The sequence below is a fragment of the Castor canadensis genome, chromosome 3 (genome assembly GCF_047511655.1).
Source record: "Castor canadensis chromosome 3, mCasCan1.hap1v2, whole genome shotgun sequence".
Classification (NCBI taxonomy): domain Eukaryota; kingdom Metazoa; phylum Chordata; class Mammalia; order Rodentia; family Castoridae; genus Castor; species Castor canadensis.
In genome coordinates, this window is record NC_133388.1 from 137,129,208 (window position 1) to 137,154,902 (window position 25,695).

Sequence of the window (25,695 nt, forward strand, 5' to 3'; positions counted from 1 at the left end):
GTAGATTTAATAATGGCACCCTAAAATGTTCATGTTCTGATAACCAGAAACTGAATGTTATCTTATGTGGCAAAGGAATGTTGCAGATATAACGAAATTAAGGAGTGCGTTTGATTATCCTGGATTATCCAGATGGGTCCACTGCAATCACAGTGGTCCTCATAAAGAGGGAGGCAGGGGATCAGAGTGGTGGGGTGATGGAAAAAGAGATTGGAGGGATGCACTTTGCTAGGCAGGTGCTCTACCACTTGCACCTGGAGTGATTACTTCAAAGATGGTGGAATGCAAGAATTGCAGCTCTAGAAGCTGAAAAAGACAAGGAAAAGAATTCTCTTCCTTCAATCTTCATACTGCTGAGCTTGAAACTGAGCCACAGAAAGGCAGTTCACCTGTTCCAAGAACTGTTCAAATGGTATTTCAGGACACAGGAGCAGGTCCTAGGACCTGACCTAAAATGATCCTGACAGCCTAGTGGAACCAAATATCTTCTATGAGCAGCACCTGAAGAAAGAGAACAAGGCCTAGTGCACTTAGACCAGAATAATAGAAACCAGAAACTACTCCTATTTACATTAGAAGTTCTACCTGGACTGGTGTACCTGTCCCACCAATACTTCTGGTTATGACTCGTCAGTCCTCTATTTCCCCTTGCCCCTGTCCCTCTTAAATTCCTTCCCCATTGGACAGTAAGCGAGACAGAAGGCTCCTGTCTCCTTGTCAGGGGTACATTAAAGCTTTTTCTTTTTTCAACAACCACTGCTGTAGTGTTGGCTTCTATGTGAGCCAGGCTTTGAGCCCTTGCTCGATATCAACATCTTGACTTTGAAATTGATTTCGTATTTCTGTAGAACTGCAAGAGAACATGTTTGTATTGTTTTAAGCCACTAAATTTGTGATAATTCATCACAGCTACAATAGGAAACTAAAAACAGGTCAGTAAAATCCTCTTTGAATTGGTTATCTAATATGATAAGGTATTCCTGGCTCATCTTGTACATTTTCTGCCCCAGATCTGGAATCAACAATTTCTCTAAGAAATTCTGGTTCCTTTTAGTAGGAAATGGGATTTTGAGATCTCTAGGAGATATTTGTGGGGTTTTGACTTTTTTTTTTACTTTTCCCTCTCATCTTTTATTTTTTCACTTGCTTATTTTTAAATAGTGATAAAAATAGTATAAAATTTATCATCTTAACCAATTTTAAATACACAGTATACAGTTTATGAGTTATTATTTTGTTTTTTCTTTTTTTAAAATTATTGTTGTGTTGGGGGCACACTGTGACATTTACCAAAGTTATTCCAATATATCGTAGTTGAATCCACCCCCTCCATCCTTCTCCTTTATCCTCCTCCCTCAATTCCTGGAATAGTTTCAACAAGTCTTATTTTTCCATTTACATACATGTGTACACAATATTTGTACCTTAGTCACCCTCCTACACACTCTCTCCACATCCTCCACCTCTCACTGGCACCCATTCCCTTGTTTTGTTTTTGCTGTTGACTGGGAAGTGTCTTGTCTTGTTTTTAAAGCTCTGATCACTTTCGTTGACATGGAGTGTCCAAATACACAATATTCTAAATCATTTCCTCTCTCTCCTTGAAGGAAGTGCTTAAATATTAAAGACACAGTCACACTTGCAGACCTAAAAAGAGGAAACAGTTGGATAGGTACTCAGAAACCACGTGACTGATGACTAAGTTAAATCTTTCCTACTTACTCTAAGAGAAGAGTCTGATGAATAGTTTCTTATCCTTGCATTTTTTAAAGCTTTGGAAATACTGAATCATGTTACCACTTATGCTTTTTTCTACCCTGTTTTCTTCCATATTTGCTGAACCCGAGGAACTACACTGGTCCTGTAACTCCTCCGATGCAACTTTTTCATACACATACTGTGGTAAGTAAACAAATAATGCTACAAATAACTGTAGCATCTGTTATTTCCAGGATAAGTTTTTTCCAGGAATCTATGTGGCTATGTGGACACAGGAAATGTCTGTGTGTTCCAGCTGCTGCTTTCGGGGCACTTCCCTGAGTGGATCTTCTCTCCGAGAGAGAGCTCATAAATCTCTAAACTGGTGAGATTCATCCCCTCCCTGCCCCCAGTGGTTCTGTTGAGCTTTGTGGCCAACCATCTCTACTTTGTGCCCAATTTTGGGTTCTTCCCACTGAGGCATCTGAGCTTTTTGCCTCAACCCCATGACTAACTGGTTCTTCCTGAGAAGGTAGAACAGAGTTAGCTGCTTCCTGGAGGGGATTTCTGCTGCAGACTGTGATTTTAGAGGGCTGTTGGAAATATCTCCTTAGATGGATGCAAGCCTAGCCTGTCAGTTACTAGCTCTGTGACCTTGAGCAAAGGATTCTAGTCTCTTTATGCGCCATTAAAAAAAAAATAAACTGCTTTTATTCTATTAGTTGGAAAAATGAACTGGTACAGAAAAAAAATTAGTCAGCTGGAACTGCATCTTACTTCGTTCTAAAATGAAAGTGATTTTAGAGACTGCTTTGTAAGAATTGCTGTGAGGTAGTTTTCAGCATGGAGTGGCATGGACACAATAATATTGAGTTTTGGTTTGTTTGTATATTTGAGACAAGCCCTGGCCTAAGCCTTGAACTCAGAATACTCCTGCCTCAGTCTTCTGGGAGATGGGGATGCCTGAGTGTGCTACCCTGCCAGGCTGATTTATTTTTTTTAACCAGCTGCACTCTGATACAATTAACTGGTTGTATCCTTACTCCTGCTCCCCACCTTCTCCTTAGCAGCTTCAGTGCTGACAGCTCTTTTGGTAGGTACCTTCCACTGTTGCTCACCATGGGCCCAAGTCCCTTTTCTGCCCTCTGGCAATGTCAATGTCCGAGTGCTTCCCCAAATACTAGTTCTTTGAGAAGAAAGGATCGTTGGCCTAACCATTTGGGGAAGATTTACAATTGTACCTTGAGTTCTGAGAAGTTCTGTAACAAAGAAGCCTCTGTGCCACAAATTTTTAAATTGTATTTTAGTATATTTTGGGGGAGTGTGTATTGACTATTCCTGAAACACATTCTGGCCAATGCTAATAGACAGTTGCTTCTAAGAATTCAAGCTAATCGCCAGGTGTGAGAACAGACTTGGTGTGTTAGACAAAGAACAGTCACCCACTGCAGGCTTTCTTCTGTGGTAGATCATGCTGAATTCCTTCTCAACCTGTCTTTAAATCTCTCCTTGCTTCCATCAGACCTCTTCTCCCCCTTCCTGTTCACTGGCCTCCATCTCCATCACCTCCTTCAGCTTTCATGTGGCCTTTGAAGACTGAACAGTTCGCATTAGTTTTTAATTTTTTTTTTTTTTTAGTAACAATAGCTCGCTTTGACTTTTGATGCAATTTCCTGAAGGAGAACCTTACCTCTTGCTGTCGTATGCTGAGAAATCCAGTGGTCCTGTCTTGTGGCCCCCTGACAAAGGGCCTATAGGGTATAGTTGAGTGCACTCTACTCTCATGGCCACCATCCTCACTGTCACAACACTCCCTTTCTTGCCTAAGAGAATCCTTGGAGCCAAAAATGCCTCACCTATGGGGAGCATGGAATCCTCTAGGTGTTAGTGCGTGGATGTTGGTGACAGTGACATCCCTTGAGTCAGTCCTGACTGTGAGAATGATTTCTATAAAAAAAACAAGAGATAAATTTCTATTTAGCCAAGCTGTTATGCAAATACAGTATCTTAGTTCTGGCTACCATTACAAAATACCGCACTACCATAGGTGGCTTCAAGAATAATTTTTTTCATTTTTATTAGCATATATTCATTGTACGGGGTGGGGTATGTCTTGTGACAATTTTGAATAGCCTTACATTGTACATTGGTTAGATCACCCCCTCTGTCTCCCCGTTTCTGCCACCCCCTCCCTGTCCCACTTAAAGATATTGCAAGAGGTTTCATCATTCTATTTCATATATGTATGTGAAGTCTATCAGCCCTGGTCCTTCACCTTCATGTCCTCCATTCTCCCTCCCCCTTCCCACTAGTAACCCCCCCATGCCTATTTTACATTTCTGTCTTTATTAATTCCAGAGTCAATGTTTGAAGGGGTTTCTAATGCAGTCCAGCTGTGAATATGCTTTACTTTGGTCAGTTCAACTGTTTTCTGTTATTCTCCTTTATCTACTCTCCCCCATTATTTGATGGCTTTTAGTACATATTGTTATGTCCTTAAAGAACAATTAAAAATTTAGAATTCATTAATAGTACAAGGGGGTTTCATGTAATAATTCCATAGATACGTAACACTGTATTTTTTTTTTTGATGGTACTGGTGTTTGAATTTGGGGCCTCATGCTTACTAGGCAGGCACTCTACCACTTGAGCCACTCCATCAGCCCAATTTTTTTTACTATAAAAATAAGTTTTCTGTACCTTGTTTAGCCTTCAAAATGGCTGGTGGAGTGGCTTAAGTGATAAAGCCCAGGCAACTTACTTGAATTAAGTCAGTTTAATAAGTCTTTATTGAAGTGACATAGGTTTTAGTCATTATACTAATGAGAACTGAGAATTCAAAAGCTATGAAAGATATAGCCTGTACTCTCAAGGACTCTCTGACTTTTATTTTGTAGAAAGGATAACTATACAAATCACTAGGAGTCATTATTTTATTCTACAAACTTACCATGGCCACTAGGAAGTCTAACAGACATCTGGAGCTAGAAATCTTGATTTATACCTTCCTTCCTTTCCTCTTTCCCTCCCTCCCTCCCCTCTTTCCCTTCCTTCTTCTGTTTGTTTTCTTTCTTTTGCTTTGTGCCTTGTTTGTTTTTCAGACTGGGTCTTGATAACTTTTGGTCTGGGCTGTCTTCACACTGTGAACATCCTATCTCTGCCTTCTGAGTGGCTGGGATTGTAGGCATGTACCACCACACCCAACTCTATTTCCTTCTAAGTGTTACCCATATCATCATCTACCTAATTCCTTAGGCCCCAAACCAGGAATATCCTTAATTATCTCTTTCCCTTGCCTATCACATTCAACTTATCAGTAGTTTCTATTTTCAGTATCCACAATATATTCCTTATCCAACCTTTTCCCCTTTTTCCTTTGTAGTGCTGTAAATTGAACCCAGACCTCACTGCACGCCTTCTACCACTGGATTACACCCGTAGCCCTATACCCAACTACTTTTTTCAACCTCTGCTACCACCCACACCAATGTCATCTTTCCTTTGGCCTCTTAAATTGTATTCTCTCTGCTTTGTGTTTTGCCCCCACACAATCTGTCCTTAAAATGGAGGCCAGAGAGATCTTTTGAAAATATTACTTAGATAAAGAGACCCCTGTTTACCTGACTGACCCTGTGATTCTCCCCAACCTCGTTGTTCTCCATTCCTGCTGCATGCTCTTTTTGTTGTTCTTGCGTCTATCACCAATCCAACAGACACAATGTAAAATTTACCCTTGTAACCATTAAAGTGTATGACTCAGTGGCACTGAGCATGTTCTCAGTGTTGTGCAGCCATCACGACTATCCATTTCCAGAACGTTTTCCTCATGTCAAGCAGACCCTCTGTGCCGGTTAAGTAACTCCATCTCAGCTGTTTTCTGTTGCCATAATAAAGTGCCAGGTCTGGATCTTTTTTTTTTTTTTGGTTGGCCTAGGGTTTAAACTCAGGGCTTCATGCTTACAAAGCAGGGGCTCTACCACTTGAGCTCCACCTCCAGTCCATTTTTTCCTCTGGCTATTTTGGAGAGGGGTGTCTAGAACTATTGCCCAGACTTGCCTCAAACCTAAATCCTGATCTCAGCATGCCTAGTAGTTAGGATTACAGGTGTGAGCTACTGGCACCAAGCCCCAGGAATTCTCTTAACCTCACAGGTCAGAAATTTTTATGGAGACTTCATTATGTAGGCATAGTCTATTTTTATTTTTGTTTCTGTTTTGAGACAGGGTTTTATTTTGTAGACCTGGCCTTGAACTCACACTCTTCCTGCCTCAACTTTGAGAGTGCTGGGATTACAGGCATGTGCCACTACAACCAGAAAGACATTATCATTAATTCAGTCTCTAGCACCGCTCCCCTTCCTGGAGGATAGGTGAGGCTGAAAGTTCTAGGCTTTTATCATGGCTTGTTTTTTCTGGTGACCAGGCCCTATCCAAAAGATCATAAAGAGTCACCCATTAGAATAAAAAGTACTCCCAGTACTCAGGAAATTCAACGTGATTGAGTGCACTTGCCGGTATACTAGTGCACACTGTAATCCCTAAACTTGGGAGGCTGAGGCCAGAGGACCATAAATTCAAGGCCACACAGTGAGATCCTGACCCAAAAAAAGAAAATGTGCTCTGCAAAAAGACAATTTTACATATTCCCTCCAGTGTGGATAACTTTCTTTTCTCGCCTGATTGCTTTGACGATGACTTTCAGAACTACGTTGCTTAAGAGTGGTGAGAGCAGGCATTCTTGCTCTGTTCCTGATCTTGGTGGAAAAGCCTTCAGGTTTTCATCACTGAGTATGTTGTTACTGATACGCTTTCCATGTATGATCCTTATTGCGTTGAGGTAATCACCTTACATTCCTTGTTTGTTGAGAGTTTTTAGTAATGAAAAGTATTGAATTTTTGTCATGCTTTTTCTGTTTCTATTGAGATGAGCATGTGATTTTTATCTTTTAATTCTTTTAATGTGGAATAGCATATTAAATATAATTGATTTTTATATTTTTTGGGTGGTGCTGGGTTTGAACTCAGGGTCTTGGGCTTTCTAGGCTAGTGCTCTACTTCTTGAGCCATTCTTCCAGCCCCAGTTTTCATATATTGAACCATCCTTTATCTCACAAATAATTCCAGGTTAGCCCATATGATCCTTTTAAGGAACTGTTGAATTTGGTTTCCAATTTTTTTTTTTGAGACAGAGGCTTATATTGCCTAGGCTAGCTGTAAGCTATTTTTCTTCTACCTTGGCCTTCTGAGTAACTGGGATTACAGGAACCTGCTACCATGCACACATAGCTTGGTTTGCTAATATTTTGGTGAGACTTTTCATATCTTTGCATCTGTAATGAGGAAAATAGGATTGCAGTTTTCTTTTCTTTCTTTTTTTTGGTACTAGGAATTAAACTCAGGACCTCAAGCATGCTAGGCACGTGCTCTACCATAGAGTTACATACCCAGTGCATCCCACCCTTTCTCTCTCTTTTTGTGAGACAGTGTCTTTATGTATCCCAGGCTGGCCTCAAACTCATTATCCTCCTGTCTTAACCTCTTGGATCCTGGGATTTGTTCAGAATATGTTTTTAATTTCCACATACTTGTGAATTTTCTAGTTTTCCTTCTCCTGTAGTTTCCAGTTTCATCCAATTGTGGTAGGAAAAGATACTTGGTATCACTTACTCTTCTTAAGGAGTTGGCATTACAGGTGCATGCCACCAACCTGGACTTAGATTGACCCTTTTATAATTAGAAAATATCACTATTTGTGTCTTGTGACAGTTTTAAGACCCAAAATGTGGTTTACCTCGAGAAAGATCTGTGTATAATTTAGAAGAATGTGTATTCTTTTGCTGTTGAGTGAAATGCGGTATATTTGATAAATATAGTATCATTTGGTATATAGAATTATTTAATTCTATTATTCCAATTCTTTTTTTTTTTGGTGGGACTGGGGTTTAAACTCAGGACTTGGTGCTTGTAAAGCAGGTGCTCTACCATTGAGCCTCACCTCCAGTCCATGTTGCTCTGGCTATGTTTGAGATGGAGTCTTGCAAACTACTTACCTGCACTGGCCTTGAATTTTGATTCTCCCCATTTCAGTCTTCCAAGTAGTTAGGACTACAGGCATGAGTCACTGATACCTGGCTCAATTCCTATTTTTTTTAGGAATCTAAAGCTGTTCTATATCTGGATGTTCTATCCATTATTGTAAGTATAATATTGAAGCCTCCTACTATTATTGCATTGCTATCTTTTTCTCTTCAATTCTGTCACTGTTTGCTCCATGTATTTAGGGATTCTGTTTTAGGGTGCATGTATATTTATAATTGATATGTCTTCCTGGTAGATTGACCCTTTTTGTTATTTATTTATCTTTTTTGGGACAGAGTTTCACTACATTGAGCGGGCTGGTCTTGAACACCTGGATTCATGAGATCCTTTCACCTCAACCTCCTGAGCAGCCATTGCCCTTGCTGGCTTCCTGGACAGTGGTGATGTTTCAGACTGAGATGTGGCTTTCTCTGGAATACCTGTGGAAATATGGCTCTCAGGTTTAGGTTTCTATTTCCTTCCACAGATTTGGCAAATTTTCAGCCATTATTTCCTTGAATACATTTTCTAGTTCTTTCTCTTTCTCTTCTACATTTGGTACTCTTACAAAAATGTGTATATGGGCCTGCTTGATGGTGTCTCATAACTTCTTTAAGCTTCCTTCATCCTTTTATCTTTTTGCTCCTCAGATTGAATTATTTTCAAGTTGTCTGTTCTGAGTTTGCTGATTCTGTCGTCTGCCTGATCTAGCCTGCTGTTGAAAAACCTCATAATAACCTCAGTTATTATGGTCTTCAGTTCCATGGCTTGTTTGGTACTTTGTGGGAGTACAGTACTGGGATTTGAACTTGGAGCCTTGTGTTTGCTAAGCAGGATCTCTACCACTTGAGTCATGCTGCCAGCCCCGTTTGGTACTTTTAATATTTTTTCACTTTGCTGCATGCATTGTTCTCTTGACTTTACTGAGCATCTTCGTGAGAGTTACTTTTAATTCTCTGTTAGGTAAGTCATATAGCTTCATTTCCTTAGGGTCAGTTATGGAACTTTATCTTATTCCTTTGTTTGGTGCACATTGCCTGATTCTTCATTTTTCTTCTCTGTGATAGTGTCTATACATTAGACAAAGCAGGAACGTCTACCAGTCTTCACAGACTGGATTCACACAGAAGACCCTCATCAATTAGCCTCCCCAGATGTTCTTGGAACTTCTATCAACTCTGTCTCTCTCCAAGGAGAAGCAGGCAGATGTAGTTTTGTCTGCTCATTCTGTGCTGAGCTGGGAGATATAGCATCTACTAGTCCAAGCAGACATCTCCTACCCAAGTAAACATACTGTACTAGACCCATTAGAACTCCAGGATCAGTGATACAGATACTAGTCATTTTTGGATCTCCAGAGAATTTGGGATAATGGATACTTGGATCAACTCTTTCGTTTCCCAGGGAAAAGGCCGAGAACTGAGATTCTTCATCTGCTTACACTGTGCTGAGCAGAGGGGAGGCTCAATAGGGTCTACTATACCCAGTCATTGCCTCCGTTTTCTCCTATGCAGCTAGGCTGTTGCAGACCAATCTATCAGCACTCCAAGACAGGCCAACAGAAATACAGTCCTCTGGGGAGCTCCTTCAGAAGAGTTGGGGTACTGGACTTGCAAACAAATTTCTTCTCTCCCCTGGGGGAAGCTGGGAGCCAAGTTGCTTCCTAATTGTATAGAGTTGCACTAGGGTAAGGGAGCCTGGAGAGAGGTATCCTAAATCTTCCTAGTGGCTTTTGGTGTGGTTTTATATTCTCCTGAATGTAGGAACCTTTTAATTAGTTTCTGATTTTTTCTCAAGTGGAATTTGTGAATTGTTTTGTTTGTGTGAGTAAATCTAGGGCTTCCGACTCTATTATGTTGCTTATATCACTCTTCTGGAGAGATATTTTAACCATCCTCAGATATTCTCATTATATAATTTTAATGCAAAAGGAATATTTTGGGAGCTGGTATTCAGAATATTATACTTATTTGCAGTTATTTATAATAATGGATTAACCTCATCTTTATTCCTTTTAGATGACATGAAATTCCCTATTTCAGTTCATACTGAACCCTGTATAGAATTAAAGGGAACCAATGGATTTTTGCATATTTCCTACATTCCAAGTAAGTACAAATTTTTGTTTTTAGATCAATAAAAGATTCAAGAACTTATCAATGATAAATAATTGTGTTCCAAATGCATTTGTATTTGTTATCTGTTGCTATGCAAAGAACTACCACAATCTTAGTGGCTTAACACAGCACTCATCTATTATTTTGCAGTCTTTGTGGGTCAGTAATCTGGGCATGGCTTATGTGTATCAACTTCAGGGTCTCCAAAAAGGCTACAATCCAGGCATTGACCAGGACAGAGTTCTCTTCTGAAGGCTAATCTAGAGAAGAGCCATGTGGTTCTTGGCAGTGCTGTTTCTGGATACTGGTCATTGGCCATCCCTCAGTTCCTAGCCGTGTGGACCTTTTAACATAGCTACTTGCTTCATCAAAACCGCAAAAGAGATGCCAGGTAACAAGACTGAAGCCATAATCTTGTGTAGTCATCATGGACATGACATACTATCACCTTTGCTGTAGTCTGTTGATTAGAAGCAAGTCACAAGGCCGACTTGCAGTATGCAGAGGGAACTATACCAGGACATGGGATAGGGTGGAAATAAATGGGGACATTCAACAATTCTTTCATGTGTATATCCTTTCCAATCATTAACTACTCAGCTAGGAAATATGTTGAGTTTCTACTAGTTTAAGATCTGTGTGTAAGCAAGCTGGAACTCTTTTTTAAAAGATGTCCTGACTAGGGGATGTGGTCAGTGGTAAAGAATTTCTTTTTCCTTTTATTTTTGGCGCTACTGGGGCTTGAACTCAGGGCCTCCTGCTTGCTAGGCTTTGCTAGGAAGGCGCTCTACCACTTGAGCCATTCTACCAGCCCAGTGGTAAAGAACTTAACTTAGTATGGCTGAGGTCCTGGGTTCAATCCCCAGTGTGACAACAAACACCAACAAAAAACTGACCCTTCTAGAGAAAGATATGATAATGATAGGATGAAAGAAGGCAATGCGCTTTGTTTTGTGTTGTATCTTGCTTTTCCTGTCTGTGGTTCATTACTTGTTGGCATAGTAAAAAGGAATGGGTGTGGTGGGTGATAGCATTGGACTGGCCTGTACAGTGTCTGTGAAAACACAAACTTTTTATCCTCTCCTATCGGCCAGCCAACATTGGTGGGATCTCAGGGGACTAATTATAATCTTTCCTCTTCATTATCATCATCTGCATCCTAGCTTAGATTTGGAGCTTGTTTTGCACTTTACAAGGTGCTTTCACACTTTAAGTAAGCTTAAAGAAATTTTACCTCTCCCCAGATTATAGTGTTCTAGTTTACAAGAAAAAAGGTGTGATAGACAATGAACTTGAATTTTTATTTCTCTGAATCTAATTGTTCCACTTGTGTTTTGATACATTGTCCTGTGTTCATTTATTTATCAAAAAACACTTGGGGTTAGGGGTGTAGTTCAGTGGTAGAGTGCTTGTTCCCTGGCACATGTGTTTGATACTCAGCACACACACACACACACACACACACACACACACATACATCAGGAAAAATATTTAGTGAAAACTTAACATATCTCAAATATTGTGATAGGCTCTGTGAATTCATTGATAAGACATTCTTGTGATCTTCAAGAATCTGTCAGTGCAATAGGAGAGATGGATTTGCAGGTAATATGATCTAATGAGGTAAATGATAGTAGTAAGACTTTGTGGTAGTATAGAACAAAGAATGATTAACTGCTCCATCTTTTTGACCTCTTGGTAAAAAAAAAATCCTGTAAATTTTGTGCCTAGCTAAGGCTCTGCAATTTCTTTCTATTTCCCAGGTGCTTTTCTCTGATCTGTTTGGTATGCTTTACTCCCAGATGTGTGGCATAAATGATTATTTACATAAGCAATAATCTCACTTTTAGGTGATTCCCTTGCCCTTACAGAAAGCAGGCTATATTCTTCTCGTCTCAGATAATGAAACAATATGGCATTTCTTAGAGTTCTCTGATTCAATCTTTTTTTTTGTGGTGGTGGTACTAGAGTTTGAGGTCAGGGTATGGCACTTGCTAGGGAGGTACTCTTCCACTTGAGCCCACTTAGTGTTCTCTGAAAGGCAGATACCATGAAGGAATTAGACAAACTAGAGTTTTACTAAGGGAAATGCTTGTGAACAATAAAGGGAGGAGGAAGCCAGAGAAGACATGGAGAGGATTCAGACTGGAGTGCAGGTCTCATACCTTTGAAAAAAGAAAGGGAAGTAGGTGTGATGGTACACCCTGTAACTGTAGCACTTGGGAGGTTGAGGCAGGAGGACTGCAAGTTCCAGGCCAGCCTGGGTTATATGGTGAAACTTTGTCACAAACAAACAAGTGGAAGAGTCCAGGCATGGTGGCAACTGCTTGTATTCCAGACACTAGGGAGGCTGAGGAGGCTTGAGCCCACAAATTTGAGATCATCCAGGGCAACAAAGTGACACCCTGTCTCAAAACACAAAAAGGAACATGAAAAACATAACAAACAAAAAGGAAAAGAATAAAAAAAGAAGAAAAGTGAAACAGAAGGAAGGAGAATTAAGTAGGACCATCATTAGACTGAAATGCATCCTTGAGATCCTCTCAGATCCTCTCAGCCAGGTTACTGGCAAGCCCAGTCCTGCTTTTGGAGAGGTGCAGGCATAAGTCCATGGAGATTGCAGTAAGAAACTGATCCTATTATGGTCTTCTTTTCCAAATCCAAAAGTAGAGCCATGGAAACAAATTAGGACTTTTGATGGTACGAAAGCCCATGTTAAGGCCATGGTAACAGGGATGAAAAGGAGGCTAATAAGATTTAGTAGGACTGGGAATTCTTTTTTTTTTTTACTTTTTTTTTCTTTTATTCATATGTGCATACAATGTTTGGGTCATTTCTCCCCCCTTCTCCCATCCCCTCCAATACCTACCCCTCAGGAATGGGAATTCTAGTGCCCATTTGATGATGACGAGGAAATTATCTTTGGGCTTGTATGAGATAACTGAGAAACATTTGAGTGGAGATGTTGAATAAATATATGGAACAGGTACTCTGAAAAAAGGTCGAGACTAAAGATGATGGTTTTGGAATATCATCTGATGTGGCACCCCAAGTGAGGGAAAACTGAGTAGAATTAAAGATGAACCTTAAGACTCAGGACTAGGGGCATAGCTCAAGTGGTGGAGCACTTGCCTAGCAAGTGGGTTCAATCCCCAGTACTGGGGAGGGGGAGGAAGACTCAACAATATAGACTGAGAAGGAATCAGAAAGGTTGGAGGTCAACTGAAAGAAAGTGGTGGCACCAGCTTCAAAGAGGGGTAGGAAGGGGCTGGATGCACTAAAGCTCTGAGTTCAAAAACCCCAAAAAAACCAAAAAAAAAAAAAAACCTAAAAACCAAGAGGGGTAGGAGAAGGGCCTGGCATAGCTAACTTTAATTTGATGGAAAAGTTATCTCTGATTATGGCTACAATGGTCTATGGTGACCTTTTTAGGAAAACATTTCCAATGAGATAGTGGTTATAATAATTGTTTTCGTTATAAAAAAGATTGCACAACTTTTTCCTTTGGGCCAAATGAATAACTTGGAAAAGTTCAGGAAAATGTAGTATTTACTAAAAATGTCCATGTTAATGGTAATACAGAGATGAAGAAATTTAAAAAAGCTATATATTTTTTAACCAACAGATTCAATTTTATTCTTCAAAAGTCTTTCATCAAAGCTCCTAAGAAGTTGGCATGAGTTGATTGTCCTCACTCCCTTTCTTTTCCTTTGAATTTTCTAGCAGCACTGACTAGACCTGAAAAATCTGTGTCTTTGCTTGGTAGTTTTCTCTATTAAGTAAAGAAGGTTTCTCTGTTTTTAGGCATAGGCACCCAGTTCTTTGGTGGAGCATTCTAGTTGACTACAACATTGCCCTCGTGAAAGTTGAGTTTTCTCATTTGGTGCTCACCCCAGGAACAGCTGTGGTGATGAAATGCAGTAATGTAGGAAGAGCACAGGACAATGGTTAAGTGTGCAGGAAATAGTCTGTATAGAAGAAGCTGTTACTTGAGGGACTAATGGAATATTTTTCTTTCCAAGGGAGAGACTTAAAAAAATTATATTTCAATCTCTATATAACCGTCAACTCCATGGAACTGCCAAAGCGCAAACAAGTTATTTGCCGAGGATACGATGATGAATATTCGTTCTGCAGAGCTCTGAAGGGAGGTAAGCATTCATTTCAAGTTGCTTACAGAATAGAAAATCATTCTTCGTGGGTATGTTTGACAACTAAGCACATGGAAAACATGAAATTCCTTTGCTGGCAATAATTTTTCATTTCCATCCAAAGTTAGCATGAACATTTTACAATGATGTTTCCGAATTGTTATTATTATTATTATTATTACTATTATTATTTTTGGTGGTATTGGGGTTTGAACTCAGGGCCTCATGCTTGCAAGGCAGGTGTCTACCATTTGAGCCACTCCTCTAGCCCTTTTTTGTATTGAGTATTTTTGAGATAGGGTCTAGTGAACTATTGGTCTGGGCTGGCTTTGAACCAAGAGCCTCCTGATCTCTGCCTCCTGAGGAGCTAGGATTCCAGGCATGAGCCCTGTGGCCTGGCCTGAATTGTTATTAAGATGACATTTAGATGGATGGAATTGGAGAACATCATTCTGAGTGAGGTTAGCCTGGCCCAAAAGACCAAAAATCGTATGTTCTCCCTCATATGTGGACATTAGATCAAGGGCAAACACAACAAGGTGACTGAACTTTGAGCACATGATAAAAGTGAGAGCACACAAGGGAGGGGTGAGGATGGGTAAGACACCTAAAAACTTAGCTAGCATTTGTTGCCCTCAACGCAGAGAAACTAAAGCAGATACCTTAAAAGCAACTGAGGCCAATAGGAAAAGGGGACCAGGAACTAGAGAAAAGGTTAGATCAAAAAGAATTAACCTAGAAGGTAACACACATTCACAGGAAATCAATGTGAGTCAACTCCCTGTATAGCTATCCTTATCTCAACCAGGAACACTTGTTCCTTCCTATTACTTCTTGTACTCTCTCTTCAACAAAATTAGAGATAAGGGCAAAATAGTTTATGCTGGGTATTGAGGGGGTGGGGGGGAGACAGAGGGGTGGAGTAGGTGGTAAGGGAGGGGGTGGGGGCAGGGGGGGAGAAATGACCCGAGCCTTGTATGCACATATGAATAATAAAACAATAAAAAAAAAGATGACATTTGTCATTCAGGTGAATATTTTACATTTATCCTTGGTTTTGGATGTCTTAGTCTAAACATTACGTTTATTGTTATTTATTGGTTTTTGTAGGAAGTCACCAAATTTTGGTATGCAGCTAGGTTGATTTCTTTAATATCTTCCCCCTTTGTTTAAATACTGGAATTATTAAAGGAATCATAGAATTTGGAGTTGGGACCTTAGAGGTCACTTAATGCAAACCCATATAATTTTTTTTCTTTTCCTTTTTTTTTCAACTGGAGATTGAACTCAGGACCTCCTGCTTGCTAAGCAGGCACTCTACCACTTGAGCTGTAATTTTCTTTAATAAATTTAAATTAGCATTTTAAATAATATAAAAGACTATAAATATCATAGTGTTACATTAGCAAAAATTGAAAAGATAGATAATAAAATGGCCACACAATCACATTTCTAAAAACATTTTGGAGCATTCCTTCTTGTGTTTTTTAAATGTATTCACATTGTTTATGCAGTTTTAGGTGTACTATGCTGTAAGTTTTGTGGGTCAAAAGTCAGGTTATCTGAAAATGCCAAACTCCTCTAGCCTGAGAAGCTCAGTAATATAGGTGGTGAATCAAGGCACACTTAGTGATCTTTAGTTTCTTGAATTTTCTAGAAATATTATCCGAGAAGAAAGAAATTAAAGTTTGGTGATTGTGTTGGTCAGCTTTCTGTTACTGTAACAACTACCTGAGAAAATCAGCTTCTAAGAAAGAAAGGTTTATTTTGACTCATAGTTGGGAAGGTTTCAGTTCATGGACACTTGGCCCTATTGCCCTGGGGCTATGGTAGCACAGTACATCATGGAAAAAACACATGTTCATCTCATGGTGCCCAGGAAGCAGACAGGGGAGGTGGGGTCACCTTTAGGGCATACCCTCAATGACCTAACTTCCTTCCACTAGGCCCCACTACCTAACAGCCAAAGCACCAAAGGTCCAAGCCTTTGGGAGACATTCGAGATCCAAACCATAGCAGTGATGAAGCTAATTTTCTCTCTGTCTTACCACATGTTATTTAAGTTGAAATCAACAGTAGCATTTTGAGGACCCAGTGGCATATTCAGTATATCTAGCACACTGGACAGGCAAATTGGATCATTTTTTAAATTGTTCTATATGCCAAAAATAAATACTCATACAATTATTAGAAATAATCACTTTTATTTGTCCTTTCACTTAAAAACAATATATGATTAAAATAAAAAAAGAAATTTTAATGTTCAAGTTGCCTTTCAAATTTGATAAAACATTTCATGTGTGTACTAAAATCTACTTTCTGAATAAATATATTAGACCTTGGGGAAAAAAAAGTCAGGTTATAAACTATGTAGTTAAACATTACCCTTAGTGATGTGCCTTCTTTAATTTACCCATCCTATTGGCCATTTTAGTTTCCCTCTGTTATTGGTACTGTTAAAATAGTATTATAATAAGTATATTTCTGTATGTAGTTTTCTTATATTTTAGATTTGTATATTACTGTACTTAGAAGAAAAGGTTGTGAATAATGCTTAGGGAGATTTCTTGGGCTGAATACTTTGAATATATTTATGATTTGTTTATATAATGCCAAGCCGCTTTTCTTTATTTTTTTGGTGGTATTAGGGTTTGAAGTCAGGGCCTTGTGCTTGCTAGGCAGGTGCTCTACCACTTGAGCCACTCCACAAGGCCTTTTTTTTGTGTTAGGTGTTTTTGAGATAGGGTCTTGCAAACTCTTTCCTCAGGGCTAGCTTTGAACCTTGACCCTCTGGATCCCTGCTGAGTAGCTTGGATTATAGGCGTGAGCTACCAGTGCCTGGCCAAACTACTTTTCTAAAGGATTGTACTAATTTATACACTGTACCATTGGCAAAGAACATATGTTATATATTATATCTAATAGATACTATATTTGCTTATATATAATTTACCTATCTATTAGTTTAATCTCTCTCATTAGCACTCAGCAAAATAATTTGAAAAACAGGGATAGAGGTGTGGCTTTGCAAGCTGAAAGCCTTAAGTTCAACACCCCCAATCCCATCAGAAAGAAAAAAAGAAAAAGAAAAAGAAAAAAGTAGAAGACAACCTTTGTTAGGTAAAAAACTTATACTTAGTTATTTAACTAACTTAAAAAAATTACTGTTGCAGTTTGTTTTCCCATATAATTATTTCCCATTAACTTGTGACCTTTTATTTCAAAGAGAATGTCAGGCAGCTTAGATATATACATTAAATTTAGTGATATAACATCTATTGGATATAGATGAGACAAAAATAGAAAATGAGAGGAGTGGGGGAAGAGGGAGAATATGTAGAGGGTAAACCAAGCCCGGGTAAATATATGTATATATGGAAATGTCACAATGAAGCCCCCTGTGTAACTACCATATGCTAATAAAAATGCTTAAAAACATTATCATAAAATGGATATACATTTAAATAGCAGGTCTCTAAAAAAGTAGAAAATGAAGGTAAAGAATTAATGGAATGATAGAAATACCAAAATTCCTATCAGAAATGCCTGTACTATGCTGTGAAGGGGAGTAGCTTTAAAAATTCATTCCTAAGTAAATTGATGTGCTTGCTCTGCAATGTAGCTTCCAGATGCATCTCCTAGCCAGTCTTCTTCCAACATTGCTAACTCTCCTAAGCCATGTGTAAATTATGGAGCAGACATCCTTTATGTGTCTGGGCTCAGTGTCACAAAGACCTAGGTCTGTAGCTCAGCTTTTCCACTTCTCAGCAATATGACTTTGGGAGTGTTACTTAACCTCTCTCAGCCTTATTTTCCTTATCTATAAAATGGTGACAATGAAACTCACGTTACATAGTTTTAAGGCTTTAATTAGAGAATGTTCATAAAAAAGCTTAGTACAGTGCTCAGAGTAGGAATCATTTTGTTTGTGATTTTATTGTCCTATCATCTTTACAACTGAGGAGGCCAATGCTTGCAGTTCAGTAATATGTTTGTGGTCATTTGTTGAACTAATAACAGAGCAGAGCCCCCAGAATCTTAACACTTGATTGTTCCACTGTGCCATGCTTTCTCTTGTCAGTTACTGGTTTTTTGTTTTTTTGTTTTTAATTGTCTATTTCTCTTACACAGTGTTTTACAGTGATTTCAAAATCTCTGGAATTATGTTGACATTTTATCTGAGTTTCCAAAATTTCACTTCCTTCAGATTTAGGATGTGTCATAATCAACCTAGCCAGCCTGATTCTTCTCTTTTCACCACTTCCTTCTGGAAATATCTGTTGAAACTAATTTGAGCAAGTCATTATTTAGGTTCTGGGCATCTAAATTTACATAGTAGGGTCTCCTTCTTTGAAAGTCACTCTGTCCTAGGAAAGATAGTCATGGGAACAAAATTTACAAATGTCATAAATGCTAACAGAACTATATTAGTTTTAACTATGCAGCTTTCAACTAACTGTGACAGGAAAGCTCAAGTCTTCACAGAGTATTTTATTAGTCTTGAATCTGAGAACATTAGAGAGTGAGGGGGAAGAACATTCCCCGGAGAGGAAACAGCATATGGAAATGTATCCAGCCACAAGAGTATGGAGAGTAGGTTTTTTGTAGCTGGAGCAGAATGTGTTTGTGAGGAATTGTTGGAGATGAGCCTAGAAGAAAAGGGGGCAGGGGTAAGCAGATACATCAGAATATTGGCCTGTGTCCTATAGGAAGTAGGCAGGAATGGCCCACTCAGATTTCCAGTTTTTCAGATAAATAGTGTCCATATGGAAGGAGGAGGGAGTTGGCTGAGTCAGAAAACTTGGGTGAAAGGAAAAGCAGCCAGAAGGCTGTATGAGAGACAGTGAGGGCTAAACAAAGATGGTGGCCCTGGACACAGAGGGAAGGAGATAGAAGAATATACTGGGAGACAGATTAGGCATACTGACTGATTTGATGTGGCAGACAAAGATTAGATAAAATCAAGAACCATTTGAGTGAGGGCTGGTGACTGGACATCCCAAAGTGCCATTATGTTAGATTGGGGTCTTGGTTCAAATAGTACAATGCCTGCCTAGCAAGTGCAAGGTCCTGAGTTTAAACCTCAGTACCACCAAAAAATAAATATACCTTTCGTGTATAACTCAAACTGCAAAGGGCAGAGCTGTAGAGAGAAAGGTAACAAGTTCTGGTTTGGGCATGTTGAACTCTAGGTAATTTTGGAGCATTCAGATAAACATGTCCATCTGGCAGCTGAGTACGTGGGCCCAGAACTTAGGACATTCTGATTTAAGAAGCTTTGATGTGGATCAAGAGATCCTTGAAATCTGGAAGTCAAATTTGCAAGTGCCATATAGATCTTTTAAAAATAGCTTTCCTTTCGTGGTTGTTACAAAAGTCATCCATCTTTAGGATATGATATTTGTAAGGTACAGACAAGCAAATATAAAATAAAAATCACCTATTATCTTACCACTTTTTATACACCCTTATTCCTTTCTTTTTTTGAGGGTGAGGTGGGGTGGGACTGGGGTTTGAACTCGGATCTTCATGTTTGCAAAGCAGGTACTTTACTGATTGATCCATACGTCCAGTCTATTTTGCTCTGGTTATTTTGGAGGTGGGGTCTTGAGGACCAGTTGCTCTTTCTGGCCTCCCAATCTCTGTCTCCCAAGAAGCTATGATTACAGGCATGAGCCACTAGCACCTAACCCCTGTTCCTTTCAAAAACATATCTATGCTGGGTGCTGTTGGTTCACCCCTGTAAACCTATCAACTTGGAAGGCTGAGATCAGGAGGATTGTAGTTCAAGGCCAGCCTGGGGAAATAGTTTATAAGACTCCAGCTCCAAAATAGTCAGAATAAAATGAATTGGAGATGTGGCCAAAGTGGTAGCACTGAGTTGAAACACCAGACCCACCAAAAAAAAGCAAACAACAACAAAACCCCCAAAACAACAACAAAGAAAAGTAAATGAACAACAAACCACATTTATGCATAAATAAATGGCTATTTCAAGGTGTTTTAAACTGAATAAGTCTGCTAGCCCTGTTAACAGGATCTTGGGTATAGGGGTGCTATAAAAAAAGTATCACAAAGTACTAGCTTAGGATAATATAAATTCAGAGTCTAACAGTGCTGAAGGACACAAGTCTGAAATAAAGGTGCCAGCTTGGCCATGCTGCCTCTGAAGGCACCAGCAGGTTCCAGACCTCTCTCCGAGCTTCTGGTGCCCCAGGTGTATCTTGCCCTATATATGGCCATTTCCTTCCTGTGTCTCTTCACACAGTCTTCCCTTTGTGCATGTCTGTATCTCTGTCCCTATTCTTTTTTATAGGGACACTATCATATTGGATTGGGGTCCACCCTAATGATTTCACTTAACTTGATCATTTGCAAGACCTTTCTTCCAAATAAGGCCAACTTCATGGGCACTGGGAGCTAGGATTTCCACACATCTTTTGGGAAACTCAATTGAATCTGTAAAACCATCTGAGGCTTGAGTTCTGCATCCTGCAGTGTTGCCAAGAGAAATGGACTAGTTCATACGTGAGCTACATAGACACCTGTTGGAAGAGAAGAGAAGGGCCTGGAAGGACTCCAGCCTCCTTTTCCCTGGCCCTGCCTGACTTTCCTCTTGACTTTTTCAATGCAGGCTTAAAGCTAAGTCCCCGTAAGAAGAGAATGGAAGAGATGACTAAGATAAGAGCTTTCCAAGAGAGACAAAACCCATGACAAAGAGGCCTACTAGCAGGAGAGGTGGGAGCTCCTTCTCACCTAGCCTGCTAAGCATTTGGCAACCTCCACAATAGAAATCTAGCTGTTACTCTTGATTTCTTTCTCAATTCTCAAGTCTCATCCATTTTCTTTCCTCCCTCCCACAAACATGACAGGGTTTGCTTTACCACCAGGATCCTGTGCTCAGAAGGACCTCATACTTGGGGTTGAGTGCTTTGTGATTATAGCTTTGAAATTCTACATAATTTTATCTTTGGATGTTTTGTAAGTGAAGTCTGATGAGACAATGGGGTATGTGCCCACCTTCCCTGCAGGATGGGCTCTTTGTTATTTATTTCTTTATTTCTTTTATTCATATGTGCATACAATGTTTGGGTCATTTCTCCCCCCTTCCCCCATCCCCTCCCTCTCTCCCTCACCCCCCTCACTACCAGGCAGAAACTATTTTGCCCTTATCTCTAATTTTGTTGAAGAGAGAGTATAAGAAATAATAGGAAGAACCAAGGGTTTTTGCTAGTTGAGATAAGGATAGCTATACAGGGAGTTGACTCGCATTGCTTTCCTGTGCGTGTGTTACCTTCTAAATTAATTCTTCTCGAACTAACCTTTTCTCTAGTTCCTGGTTTCCTTCTCCTATTGGCCTCTGTTGCTTTAAAGTATTAGGCAGGAACTTTTAGGGGCAAGGATAAGGCTGCTCTGCAGTGCCACAGTGGGACATAACTATGGTCACCCTGCCTGGGCTGGCAGATCCATCGCACTGTTCAGTGGGCCCCAATCAGATAGTGCATGGAGGTATTGTGGGGAGGGCTATTCTTGGGACTGGGGACCTGTAGAAGGGGAAGATACCCTGATTTAACTTCCCTGCCCTCCTGGGGCATGGAGGATCTGGCAGTTTGTGGGAGGGAGACCTTGAGAAGCAGTGCTCCTTCAGGCTGTTCCATACCTGGGGACCTTCTTTTCTTCCTTCCCAACCTCCTGAATCTGGGTTGTGTTATTTTCTCTGGTCAGTTCAAGGCTCCCTCTGAGGATGAGCAGTAAAATACAATTTTTATTTTTTGGTGGGACTGGGGTTTGAAGTCAGGGCTCCATGCTTACAAGGCAGGTGCTCTACCAGTTCAGCTCCAGTCCACACCTCCAGTCCATTTTGCTCTGATTATTTTGGAGATGGGGGTCTCTTAAAACTGTTAGCACTGGCTGACCTCAAACCTCAATCTTCCTGATCTCAGCCTGCCATGTGGCTAGGATTACAGATGTGAGCCACTGGTGCTAGGGTACATAGTAGGTTTTCAATAAATATTTGTTGGACTGTTAAAATTTTAAATTGAATTGGACTCCAGTGAAAGATCTAAGATTATAAAGATATGATCAATTTATTAAACTCAAGAAGCATCTGAGCCTGGACCTGGTGCTATACAGTTGTAACCCTAGCATTCAGGAGGAGGAGGCAGGAAGATCTTGAGTTCAAGGACAGCTTGTGCTACATAGCCTGTCTCAAAAGAGAAAAAAAAAAAAGAAGGAGAAACAAACAACATCTCAGTATATTAACACCCTTAAAAAACCTACTCCCAGAAGAAATAAAGAAACATTTATGAGAATAGATATATACATACAGGCATCGTCTATTCATTTGCTATTAAGGATTGTCTTCAGCCAGATCTGAGGACAATAACTATTATAGCTTTAGTTTTTTTTTTTTTTGGAGGTATAAGGATTTGAACTGAGAGCTTCATCCTCATTAGGCAGGTACTCTATCACTTGAGCCAGACCTACAGCCCTTTGTGCGCTGTTTGTTTTGGAGATCAGGTCTTGTCTTTTGCATAGGCTGGCCTGGACCTCGATTCTCCTATTTTACCCTTCCCACTGTTGCTGGGATGACAGTTGTGTACCACCATGTCCAGCTTTTTTTCATTGAAATGGGGTCTCACAAACTTCTTTTTTCCTTGGGTTGAACTGGAACAATGGTCCTCCTTGTCTCAGCCTCAGAAGTAGCTAGGATTACAAGCATAAAGCATTGGTGCCTGGCTGGTTTTTTTTTTTTTGAGGCAGAGTCTCACTGTGTAGTCCAGGCAGGCCTGGAACTCACAGTCCTCCTGCCTCTGCCTTCCAAAGTGCTGGGATCACAGGATTGCCCCACCATGCCCACTTATAGCTTTACACTTGGATATATTATTTTTAAAAAGATTCTGGAGTGGGCATGTGTGTATGCCTGTAATCCCAGCACTTAGGAGGCTGAGGCAGGAAGATAATGAGTTTGAAGCCAGCCCTGGCTATTGAGTAAGACCATTTCAAAATTAAAAAAAAAGACTTTTGGTCAATATTTTTTTTTTTTTTTTAAAATTTCAGTCCTGGGGCTTGAACTCAGGGTCTTGCCTTGCTTAGGCAGGTGCTCTATCACTAGAACCACTCCTCCAGCCCTTTTTTTTTGTGTGGGGTATTTTTGAGATAGGGTCTTGTGAACTATTTGCTTGGGTTGACTTCCAACAGTGATCTTCCTGATCTCTGCCCCCTGAGTTGCTAGGATTACAGGCGTGAGCCACTGACGCCCTGCTGGTCACTATTCTTTTATTTGATGTTCAAAGCAATTCTGTCTTTCCATCCTGAACCCTCTCCCACTAAATTCTCTATTCTGTTTTGTCTGATTGGAACTGTAGGGTGCTGCTTTTCCTGTGTGTCTGCCTTTGTACTCCATGGCTTGTTCAGGGCCAGGTTCATGGCTGTGCATTTAAACAGAGACTGACTTCTTAGTCTGGCTTCACAGTGATTGGAAGGAGCTTTTGTATTCTGACTGTCTTTAAGAAGATTCTTCTCTGTTACAGCCAGTGAAAGTCTACAGTTAAACATATACACATATAACTGCTGTGATACATATTTGAAACCAGTGGGTTTTAAAAGTTTGTATCCTCTAAGGGATGAGATGTGGACTGGTGCAGAGAGAGGCTGGTGGTGTGGTGTGAGAGGGGGTGTTCAGAGGAAGCCACCAGAGGACAGTAATCAGGGTATAAGATTTTTTATTTTTCTACAGTTTTGCTTGGAATGGCCTCTGTTAAGCAAGTATATTTCACAGAAGTACACACCATACTGCCCACCCCCAAATGACCTAATCATGACCAGTAATGTTTTGTATTTTGTATACTCTTTGCAGAGACTGTGAATACAACAGTATCATTTTCCTTCAAGGGAATACGATTTCCTAAGGTATTGTTCAAGATTTATTTTGTACTTTCTTAACCTTTTTCAGCAATAGAGTGTTAAGAATTCAAAACAAGCGATTCATGACTTATAAAAATAGCTATTCAAAGTAGGATGTTTAAGCATTTTGGTTTTAGGTATTTTTGGTATTTCTTCCTTCAGTAGAATATGAAAAAATCCCACATAAGATACCTCTTTCATTTCATTGTTTCCACCTAACACACAAGGTAAAAGGAATGAGAAAGTCCATCATTAATCTGTTGACATGAAATCATTGGACAACCACTGTGTATAAGTCAGTAGCTCTGTATAACTATTCATGTAATATATTAAGTATATTGTACAAATTGTTTAGGAGAATAAAAATCACATAAAAAATCCTTAAGATTTTTCCTTGGGGATTTAGCTTGGGCATCAATGCCTTCATAAAGATAACCCTGCTTCAGTAACACCAATGTAATTTTGGATATTTGCAGCAATAAAATTTTATATATTCCACTTCCAGTGACCATTTTAAAATAAGGTTTGGTGATGCATATTCTTTGGGGTTTGTTTTTGTCACAAATGATATATAATATTTGAAAACCTTGTTGGCCATTTTAAAAAACAAATTGCAAAAATCCTCAGCTTTATAATTGGGAAATATCTGAGTGCCAGTGGCTCGCACCTGTAGCTATTTGGGAGGCAGAGATTGGGGGGATGGCAGCTTGAGGCCAGCCCAGGTACATAGTTCATGAGACCCCCATCTCCAAAATAACCAGAGCAAAATGGACTGGAGGTGTGGCTCAAGAGGTAGAGCGACTGCTTTGCAAACTCAAGGCCTGCCCTGAGTTCAAACTTCAGCCCCACCAAAAAAAAAAAAAAAAGTGTGTGTGTGTGTGTGTGTGTGTGTGTGTGTGTGTGTGTGTATGTGGGTATATAAATGGACTCTATACTCACTGAATTAAAAGCCATGCAAAATTCCACCTTATTGTAAAGGAATGGGTTGGAGTGTGTTAGCTCGGTGATAGTGTTTGTTCAGCATGCATGAAACCCTGGGTTTGATCATCACTACTATCACCACAAGAAATAACCAATTCAATTTAAATGACATTCTACAGTTAAGAAAAAGTTCTTATAAAAGCCTTTAAAATAGCATTTTGTATTACTTGTATTTCTTATTTCTCATTTTAGGGTCGATACAGATGTATTACAGAAGCCATTGTTGGAGATAATGAAGAAAAGCTCTTTTGTTTGAATTTCACTGTCATACACCGCCCTTAACTAACCTTATTTTGATTAGAATAAATTGAGCATATTTTTATTTTTCAGCAATTTCTCTTTTGTTTTGTTTTGAGGGAGGGTCTCTGTGTAGCCCAGGCTGGTCTCAAACTCCTGATCCTCCTGACTCAGCCTCTCAAGGGCTGAGATTCTAGGTCAAAAGCATTGCTCTGATTTTAAGGGAACGTAGGATGTATTTTAGTCAGGTGTGGGAAGACTTAAGGACACAGGAATGACATCATGAAGGAAGACATTTATACATAGATCTCTAGTAACAGGTGGCACACCGTGCCACTCAGAGCTAGGAGGGAAGTGCCAGGGTCAGTCTAGAAGTGGAGGTGTTGAGGGAATCTCAAGCTGAGATACTGAGGCAGTTTAGCAGGAAGCAACATTTTATTGTGCTTGCACAGTCTCAGCAGACTCATGTCCAAAGGCTGAGCCCTGAGAACAAAGTGGTCTCACCTTACATACCCTTGCAAGCAGGTT

General features: G+C 39.8%; 1 protein-coding gene across 1 annotated transcript; it reads left to right on the forward strand.

Annotated features, from left to right (window-relative positions):
• Nucleotides 1-1,596: 1,596 nt before the first annotated feature.
• Ly96 (lymphocyte antigen 96) lies at nt 1,597-25,259 on the forward strand. The gene is made up of 5 exons (XM_020172521.2): nt 1,597-1,902; nt 9,794-9,883; nt 13,915-14,043; nt 23,903-23,955; nt 25,123-25,259. Exons 1-5 carry the CDS (start codon nt 1,791-1,793, stop codon nt 25,210-25,212), a joined length of 474 nt encoding a protein of 157 aa, XP_020028110.1. The 5' UTR covers nt 1,597-1,790; the 3' UTR covers nt 25,213-25,259.
• Nucleotides 25,260-25,695: the final 436 nt, after the last annotated feature.

Bases quoted from the DNA above. Each gene is read 5' to 3' on its own strand.
- Ly96 (XM_020172521.2), top strand. From the start codon at position 1,791: ATGTTACCACTTATGCTTTTTTCTACCCTGTTTTCTTCCATATTTGCT. The intron at 1,903-9,793 runs GTAAGTAAACAA...TATTCCTTTTAG, and splicing joins TTTTTCATACACATACTGTG to ATGACATGAAATTCCCTATT. The intron at 14,044-23,902 runs GTAAGCATTCAT...TACTCTTTGCAG, and splicing joins CTGCAGAGCTCTGAAGGGAG to AGACTGTGAATACAACAGTA.